Genomic DNA, 9,917 nt, shown 5'->3' on the forward strand with positions numbered 1-9,917 from the left:
CCCCACACCACCGAGAAACAAACATATTATTCAGGACCTTAATTATCATAGCGTGTACGTCTGTGAGAGAATTCTTTCAGAATAATGTGTACATTAGAACTGAGGGAGGATGCTTGGGAGGAATGAGATAAACCACTTCCTCTCTTTCAGGAAAATGATAAATAAGTAAAGAAACATGTTTATCAAAGCAATTTTTACTTGTTTGTTCACAGCAATTCTTTCTCTTGTGCAGATGCAAGTCTTGCTCACCTAGTAGTATGTAGATACCTCTGAGTTTGGTCTCATAGCAGGTATAAAAACATTAATGCTATTTTTCAACTAATAGTGGGGTAACAACATGTCAGAGACAGAAATTCATACTCATTTGTTCAGATCATGATGACTTCCTTATATGAATTTTCTGTCTTTGCAGGGTGGAGAACTGCCACAAATACATCTATTTCACATTTACTTTTATCAGATTTTCTTCAATACTTTATAAAAATCATATGATTTAACTCCATTAATAATAACTGGGATGCTAAGTTAGACCAAAGGTTCTCCTCAGCTCCATAATGAGAACTCAAGCAGGTGCTCTAAGAAAGTGTTGAAGAACAGAGTACACAAGGGAAGACTGCTCCCTTGGTAAATCCTTCCAGCTTTTGACACGTGGCAATTTAAAGGCACTGCCTCATTTTCCAAAGAGAAAAGGGGGCAGCTCAGAACATTTGAATTCAATTTCTCCTTTTCTTATATTTAAGAAAGAGATTCTAAGATATTTACCAAATCTAACACATATGTAGCATTTTAAGAAAGACAAGTGTGAATATAAACACCATGAAACCTTTGACTTTAATTACTATCTATTTGATTAATCCTCTGTTTTACTGCCTTTTAGTTGTATGCAATGGAACAGCTGGTTGAAAAAAGGAAAGAAAATGTACTGTGATTACTGTTTTCTACTGCTCCCTCACCTGGGCCCTGCTCCCAGAATCAGAATGATAAGGATACCAGCAGTGCCACCCATAAATATTGAAACTGTGTCATCTGAGGGAAGAGAATGAAGACATCTTCCAAAAATGGAAGTTATATAAGTAAGTAAAAAGCATACATATTAAATGTAGAACCACAAGAAAGGTCACAAAAAAGATTTTAAGGTTTTGCCAAGAATATGAAAGTAACAGTCTAGATGTTTTCAAATTCCATTACCAGAGGAGTCCTGTGAGCCTGTAAGTAAAGCTATGGAGGATGGAAGCACAGAAGAAGCATTCAATGTGGCTATGTCCACAGCTAAAATAATTATTTGTCTTGCTAGATTTGGTGGGCTGAGTGTGATCAACCATTCTAAAATAAATTGTTATCAGGAAACACTTCAAGAGAAATTGATAAATTAACCGGTAACTAATTGCTGGAGCTATGCAGCATTTCCACCAAGGGGTTAAAATGCTCAGCTTCTCAAGTGCTAGTGCCAGTGGGTTGGAGTTTTGCTGATCCTGATCCTAAGGTCAGCAAAAAAGAACATAGGAAATGTACCAGTGATCTGCTGGTGCTTCAGGAGAGTCCTTCAAAGGTGATCATAGGAGCTACAAAACTGTCAGTGTGACTTCTGTGCCAGGAAAATCAGATGAACTGCTGTAAAAAGTAAAATCAATAGACACAGAGATAAAGCTGGTGCTCTGCAGAAGCATCAAATGGATTCTGTTAAGGGAGGTTATGCCTCACAAATCTGCTGGCATCCTTTAAAGACATCAAAAAGCACATTGATATTATTTTCATGCTTGAATGTGGGAGCGGTGTAACCTTAGATTGCAAGACTAAGACTCTTGGGACCCTTACCCCTGAGGCAGTCTGGACTGAGCTATTTCTTCTCTTCACCTGGATTCAAGCAGAGCAGGAATTCACATGATGTATATAACCTAACCATTTTTATAGTAATCTTCACTCCTATAGAAATAGCAAAGTAGAGAATAATGCACATAGCTCCCACAGTTTAAATCCCATGGGTAACAATATATAGTGTACTGAATTTTTAATAGCACATTATTCAGAGTATCACATAAATTGTTATTACTGATGTAATAAAACCTAAACCAACACAGCTGGAGAGACCAAGGTTGTAAATACACCATATATTTTTTGTATTGTAATAATATGGGCCAAATTATTTTAAAGTCTGCTGATTTTAGTTGAATTAGACTAACTCTGACTGTGTACCTCTAATTCAGGTCCCTGGTCAAATGCCTTTGCCTAATTTATATCTCAATTTTCATACAGAAACTGATGCATGGTATATAAGGGGCATTCTCTGTTTTACAGATTGGTTCTCCTGCCGGGGAAGTCAAAGAAAAAATTCAGGTGAGGAAGATCTGAACACATTGTAATTCAGTATTCTAAATGTTTTAGTACATAAACCCTCTATTTCTTTATTTATTTTATTTCCTGATCACCCCTCTGTCTCTGCTGTAGTCCCTGGTAAAAAGGTGCTCAAGGTGAGAAATATTTGCAATGTGCAGCTCAGGTTTAGCTAAGCCCACCTTGGAGGAGGGGCACGGCACACAAGGGAACTCCTTCAGAATTTGTTCTTTCTTTTCTGTGATCTCAGTGTCCAGATAAAACATTTCTGTATCACAAATATGAGATCAAACCTTTACAATATATGTGTACTTCAGGCTTTTGCTCATAATCTTTAAGGCCTGACATATATATGTCTGCTGTTGCTGGCACTGATTTCAGGAAGAACTAAACTGGACTTTTGCTAAAGCAGGACCCTTTGTTCTTGACTGACTGGCTGGGCACACCATTAGGCTTCAGTGCATAGCTGATGGTACTGCACATATATATGTTATGTATAGTTGTATCAGTGATGACAGCAAATTTCAAAGCTTGTTGTATGTGTAACACAGGTCCTGCCTGAGAGTTTGTGAGGCAGGTTAATCTCTCAGCAGCCGTGCTGGCACAGAGGGGCACAGATAACATTCCACTGCAGAGGGCCCCGTGCCAGGGCTGTCGGGGCTGGCACCAGGTGGAAGTGTCAGGGCAATGCTGGACAGATGCTTACGTGCACCACTGTTATCAGCTGCACTGGGCTGTGCTGCCCTCCCAGCTCTAGGAGGAGCTTATCTGGTAGGTTATGCTGTGGGCAAGTCTTACTTTCTGAATGCATCCAGAGAAAGACTGTTGCCGTATAAAAAGAATTTTGCTTTTAAAGCGTAGATCAATTTAGTACAGTAGAATGCCTTGTTTTAGCCAATTCCCTGCTCTTTTTTTCTGCAAGTTCTCTCTTCTCAAATAGCTTTGCTGTTGAAAACAAAAGGCATCTTGCTAAATATATTAATGCAACATGAAGAAAGCCTCAAAGTATATCCAGGGCTTTGCAGGGATCTGAATCCTGTGTTTTCTTAACCGGAATGGGATACAGTATCAAAACCTTTCATCATTCTACAGGGCACAGGTTCCCTGTAGCAGCCCTGAGACTTATTAAGGCTACTTGTAAGGTTGTGAAGAGGAGGAGATCTGAGCCTACCTAACTGATAAAAGGAATGTAACATGAAAGCCAAAGATAATGACAGATTTGACTCTACTGACACACAAAAGCAAAGTTGTGCATTTGGCAAATACAGGGAGCTAAAGCAGATTCATAGTTCTAAAACCTAATTTCCACTGGGAAAGTGGCAGTGTTTCCTGTACCTGACTCACCAACCCACCTACTTTCACCTGTCTCCCACTCTTCCTGGCTTTCCAAGGATGCCATCCAGGCACAATCTGACCCTCTGTTGGAGAACAATATTCTGTAAGAGCTGCTGCTCCCAGTCCCCTCTCTCCCACAACAAGAGCATGTTTGTTTCACTCCATGTTCCACTGATCCCTCATCCTTTAGCAGGTGGGTTGTCAGTCTGCCTGGTTTTCATTCTTTTAATGCCCTTTCATTCAGAATTATCCACATTTGATTGTTTAAATTCTCTGTCTTTCCAAATACAAGTTTTGCTTCTGGGATTCCTTTTATGTGTTAAATATTTAGAACATTTATCTCAGGGCCCTGTATAAGAATATTAGATTGCCAGGCCAAATTCCTTTGAAACTCCACAATCAAGACCTTTTAATAAAAAAAAGGTGTTCTGAGGTTCACAGCTGACCCTTTATAGGGTGTACTTGGGAGCAGACCCAGCAGCAATCTTTTGTTACTTCTGCATGGTATCTATGTTCATTAAGGTAATGAAGCTATTAATTGAATATGTAAGTTCAGGTAATTAAATACAAGACTTATTTCTTTAGTTTAAAGGGTAATAATAAAAAATTTAAACTTGCAAACTAGATCACGCATTTAGTGATGATGGATGTGAGCTGGAAAGTGCAATATTCCAGTATGAATTAGTTAATTGCATCCATTCATTAGGTGATATACATTAGCAGAAGGTCAATCCATTTGAGGCTCGATGTGTTTTACAAATAATAAATTTCAACAGGTAAATTGAAGAGAAATTCAAAACAAAGTTTTCTTATATCTTTAAATATAAAATCCCTACACCCAAGAACATGTTCCCTATAAATTCATAGTTACCAGCACGTGCTCTTTGCAGCACTGCCGAGGTCACTCTGGCCAGTGAGGGACAGGTGACATTTCAGCTGCTGGCTTAAACTAAAATGCTAATTTTTAAAACTGACCTACTTATAAAGTGAGTCAAACATTGAACTTTTTCAAGCATTTTCTGCTTTATCACTCTCACTGAATTATTTGAAGCTTGCTTAAATCCTTAAATTTGCATTTCAGTTTTGGACTAAATTTACCAAAAAATTACCAACAACTGGTAAATTTACTAACTGTATCTAGATCTCTGTTGCTTGAAGAAATTATTCTGCTCTTTAGGCCTCTTCCTTTTGCAAATTTTGCAAATTTACCAATTGTTAATTTTGCCAGCATTTAACAGTTCTACTGGATATAAAATGGCCAGGTAAAAAAGCTGATCTGACTCATTTTACTAAAAATTATCCATTTGACAAATTTTTAGTATGAAAAGTGTTAAATCAAGTTTTCATCATTAGATATTTGTGAATATTCAGTAATAAAATGATTGTTCTTGATATCAGCACTTTTTTCTGGTGTTAAAGGTAGTGTAGAAATAAGGAAAGTAAAAGTAGATTTTATTCTGTTTATTTATAACTTAAGACATATCTAGGCTCAATTGTTACTAAGATTTATAATTCTAAAACAATTGATTCACTGAGGTACGTGAAAAATTCTGAAATAATATTTTAGAGGCTCCTCACAGCATTGTGGGTGTTGCTGCACAGGTCATATTGCTTAGGATAAGGATACCTTTTTACTTCCTATGTATAACATAGCTTTGTCTGGAGCAAGGACTGCTCCCATCCTGCACACAGCTCAAGGGCCATAATTCTTAAAGAGATTTCAACCAGTGAGCCTTTTGCAATGGTCAGGACATAGAGACATTTAGAGAATTGATTCAATTAACCTAGAGGAAAAAAGTGCTATAATGTGTGATTTATGTTTGCAGATAAATTAAAATACAAGTATCTCCTGAAGAGCATTTGCTGCCCTCATGGTCGGTAATGAAAATAGCAGGCAATTAAAATAGAACACCTGAGGTTGAAGCTTTAATGTATAGATCGGAAAATGAAGTTCAGATTTCCTAAGTGGAAGTCTGAGCTGAAAAATAACTTAGGGGAAGTTTTTATTCAATCTCTACTTTTCTTCCAAAAGCAATTTATAAAGCACACAAGAAATAGAGACATTTACTGAAGCAGGAGCAAAGGGTACAGAGGAGTGGGTTCTCTCAATCAATACTGAATTTGTATGAGGAACCAGGAATATCCTTGCTATATGGTAGTGGAACAGCTGAGAGAAAAAGTTATATATAAAAGAACTTATGGGTCATATTGAAATAATTTTGGGGTAGATTTTGCAGTTGATCTTGAGAGGAATCATTGGAAGTGTCTGATAGAGTGATGTGACTCAGTTCCTGTGTGTGACAGTGCTTTCTGGAGCTCACTCAGGAGCATAAGAAATGTTCACGGATTAGAAGTAGTGAGAACGAAGAGCTCTTGCTTGGAGCCTTGTTGGAGTTGCTGCCTCCACTGCCCATTTCAGTGGTGTGTCCATATGTGCTCTGGCACAGCTGAACTGCCCAAAAGGTGTTCTGAGATACAAAGAGTTTCACCTCATCCTCTAGTTTTATAATGTCCTTTAGACAACAGGTACACAGTAACACGGAGCAGAAAAGTACCAGTACTCTGACTGAGAAACCCAGGAATGCCTTAATGACATCTGTATTGTCTTCAACATTGCAGCTTTGTCTTTTCACCCTGTCTGGCCACCACAGGTCCTGTTCCCATCAGATGGTGTTTGTATAAGCCAGGTCTATGTCCTTATCTATAAATAATACCAGCTGCTGGGGATGGGTGGAGAAATTGAGGCTTCTAAATGTAACAAAGGTCTATCTTCATATTATGCATTCAGATTGCTCCAAATATAAAAAATTAAACCCTCCAGGAACAATTTTGATATTGGCTGTATACTAGCTTAAATTCTAAGACTTAACAAGAAACAGAGTCACTTGGTTGTTCTTCATTTTATTGACAACCATTTCATCACAAAGTGTGAAGATTTTGTTATTGCAATCTGAAACAGAACATATTTATTTCCTGATTTGCTGTCTAAAATTTTAATTAAAACCCAGTCATGTGTGAGAGAATAAGCCAGTCTGACTTAATTGACAGTTGATTTAGTTTTGCAAATTTACAAATAAACCAAACACTCCCCCCCCCCAAAAAAAAAACCACAAAAAAAACAACAAACCACCAAAAAAAAACAAATGAGAAACTACAGCACTGCATTAAGTGGTTTTGTGTTGTATGGAGGTGTTTAGGGACCACTGGACTGAACCCCGAGTATTATTTCTGTTCTTTATTTTCTTTTGTTATATTCATTTTTTCTTTCACAAATTAATTAATTTCCTTTTGTATTCATTGTTTTTCCTGTGTTATTATCCTAATGTCCAAGGCAATCCCTTCCACAGTAATTTATTAAATATTAAACATTTGCTTGCACGTTTTGAAGCCATGACTTGATTTGCTATCACAAAGTAACGAGTGTGATGCTGGCTCTGGAAGCAGCTCCCGAGGCTGGGTCCATCAGTGCCCCCAAAATCTCTAAGACCTCATTCCTCACTCTGCTTGGCAGAGCTGCTCTTGTCCTTGGTGAGAGCCCACCTGGGCCTGGGCACCGAGGGCTGAGCATTGGTGTCTTCCCAGGTGGTGGAAGAGGAGCTCCAGGCAGTCCCTCGCCGTCTGGAAGAGCAGCAGGACACGTGTGCCACGTCCCGTGGGGAGCCCGCCGAGGGTGGCTGCACACCAGGAGCCCCTGGAATGGTAAGTGCAGTCCCCTTCTCCATCTGGGAATGCCAACAAGCTAAAGGTCTCTGAGGGCTTTTGCAAACTGAATTGCTTTGAGATGTGTTCATCCACTTCTTGTACACCAAGAAGTGGATGAAGGTCACTTAAGCAGCTCCACATTGTGTGGGTTTGAGCTGATCTCCACACACACACTGGAATCCCTTCCCACCAAAATTTCCTGAATTTTATTGATCCAATAATGAAACTGTCATACAGTTTCCTCATTCCTGAAACTTGTTTAAATGCATTCTTTTTTCGAAGGAGCACATCCCCACTCTGATTTATTTTAAAATGGCTTTTAGAAGGTGTCATCCTTGTGATGAAGTGTTAGGACTGTGTTGCCAGTGTGCCATTAAAAATTGAATTTCTGACGTTTAAATGTCTCACTCATCCCAAGTGTCACAGTTTGACAGCTCTGCATGTCACATTACAGCAGAATATTATGAATCCATTTCCTCTGTCAGGTCAAAAAAAAAAAGACTGAAAATGAGAGAAAGCAAAATCTGCAGTCTTCTTCATTAGTGAGATGGAAATTTACAGAAATATACATGTTAACCCTGAAATTACTTAACTGGCACTCTCTACCTTGCGCTGCCTGTCTGTGCCCAAGCAATCTTCATTCCATGCTCCTGTACAAACACTAAGAGAATGCTGGGACAATCTTTTCAATTGTCTGTGAACTTGTCAAACATGGAGTGAGGAATATAAAGGGCATCAACAAACAAATACTGTTACAAAATCAAAACATGGGCAGATCCCATTGTTTATTTTTGACTATGTCAATGAAAAGGTCGTGTGGTGTATTTCTTGTTGCTTTGTTTTGCCAGCTTTGGACAGCTGTAGCTTTGGTGTCCTTTCTTTGTTCATCTATCTGGTATGTGATAACTTCAAAACATGACATCTGATCAGGTTCAAAACATTGGCAGTGTTTGCATCACTAAGCAGAACTTCACTGACTTTGCCTAAAGTAATGAAAACAGCCTGATCTTTCTATGTTTTCTGCCTGCAAGGTTTGACCAGGGAGCGTGTAGGGCTTTGACAGTGAGTTTCTGATGCCTGTCAGCTCACAGATGTGGCTCCATTTGGCCGCTGCCTTCCCTTAACCTGCTGCACGGCACTGCCCAGCCTCTTCTCTTGCACGACGTGGCCTCCCGCTAAGAGGGACCCCAAAACTAACAGCTGGCATCAGGTGGCTGCTGCTTGAACAAATTATTGTGCCCTTTAAGCCTCTTTTGCAGAGAACCGTCCGAGAAGCGCGGCCGCGGCGGGCCTGCCCCGGCCGTGAGGCGCCGCTCCCCGCGCGCTGCGGCCGGCAGGGGGCAGCAGGCGGCCGGCGATGGCGCTGTGGCGGCGGCAGGTGGGGCCCGCGCGGGGCCGCCCGGCACCGGGGCCCGGCAGCGCCGAGGGTCGGGGCGCAGCCGCTCCGGCGGCACCGCCGCCAAAGGAAAGGAGGGCCGGCCCGGCGAGCAGCGGCCGCGCTGCGGGCACGGCTGGCGGGGACTCTCGGGGAGCGCCCGGGGGCGGGAGCGGGGCAGGGCGGGCGCGCGGCCGCCAGGTGAGGCGCGGAGCCCCCGGCCGGCAGCGCGGGCAGCCCGGGACAGCAGCGGGCGGCGGTGGCCGGACGGGGAGCGGGCACGGACACGCTGCCGCTCCGCGCCTCGGCCCGGGTCCCGCGAGGGGTCGCCCGCCCTGCCCCGTGGGCTCCGCGCCCGAGCGCAGCCGCCGGTCCGGGGCACCGTGCCCCGGTCACTCGGCCCGACAGGGCTTCCCCAGTGCAGCCCGGTGTCTCCCCGTACGCCGCTACCCCCGCCACGGCCGGGGATCCCCAGCCTGTGCGGAGCTGGGGCTCCCCGCGGGATGCCCCGGGCGGGGCCGGAGCCGGGACTGGCCTCTCGCGGCCGCGGCGCCTCCCCGCCCGGCCCGGGGAGCCGAGGGGGAGCGCGGCGGTGCCGGTGACCCCGCTCCCCGCGGCCGTTCCCCGGTGCCGCTCCTCGGGCGGCGGGCAGCGAGCCGCGCCCGGGAGCTCCGTGCTCCCCCCGGGTGCCGGGAATCCCCCGGTCGGGCCGGGCCGGGCCGGGGGGCCCGGGGAGGCTGCGCCGCAGTGAGCGGGGCTGTGCCGCTCTCGCCCTAGGTAGGATGGACCTGCCCCCCTGCCTCTGCCCCCATGTCCAATAAGAAGAGACCCGGCTTGACACCTGCCTATATACAGAGGAGGAGAGCAACATCTTCAGCGCTGGGCTTTGGAGGGGGGGGACCAACCCAAAACACAACACAGCATCAGGGCAGAGCGGGGGGCTCGGTGCTATTATAAAACCCCCCCAAGACTATGACTTCCAGTAAAATTGAGATGCCAGGGGAGGTGAAGGCAGATCCTGCAGCTCTGATGGCATCTCTGCATCTGCTGCCTTCTCCCACTCTCAACCTTGAAATCAAATACACCAAGGTAAGTTGTGTTCGTTTGTTCTGGCAGAGAAATTAATGGTTTGCTCTCCAAAGGAGGGATTTTGCTTAAAATCAGTTTCATTCTG

The 9,917-nt window shown here is 43.5% G+C and overlaps 1 protein-coding gene across 6 annotated transcripts in view; it reads left to right on the forward strand.

Moving 5' to 3' along the window:
* ALDH1A2 (aldehyde dehydrogenase 1 family member A2) overlaps positions 1–9,917 on the forward strand; it is a 178,019-nt gene that overhangs the window by 114,697 nt on the left and 53,405 nt on the right. For 4 of the 6 annotated variants that reach the window (XM_064389235.1, XM_064389236.1, XM_064389237.1 and 1 more), the window contains 3 exons: positions 878–1,073; positions 2,296–2,334; positions 7,249–7,365. In XM_064389235.1, coding sequence (XP_064245305.1) covers positions 7,363–7,365 — 3 coding nt within the window. In that variant the 5' untranslated portion in view covers positions 878–1,073; positions 2,296–2,334; positions 7,249–7,362. Of the gene's footprint in view, positions 1–877; positions 1,074–2,295; positions 2,335–7,248; positions 7,366–8,709; positions 8,747–9,516; positions 9,833–9,917 lie in introns of those variants that run through there. The other 2 variants (XM_064389234.1, XM_064389233.1) reach the window with 2 other exon arrangements.

Source organism: Passer domesticus, chromosome 14 (genome assembly GCF_036417665.1).
Source record: "Passer domesticus isolate bPasDom1 chromosome 14, bPasDom1.hap1, whole genome shotgun sequence".
In the NCBI taxonomy this organism is placed as follows: domain Eukaryota; kingdom Metazoa; phylum Chordata; class Aves; order Passeriformes; family Passeridae; genus Passer; species Passer domesticus.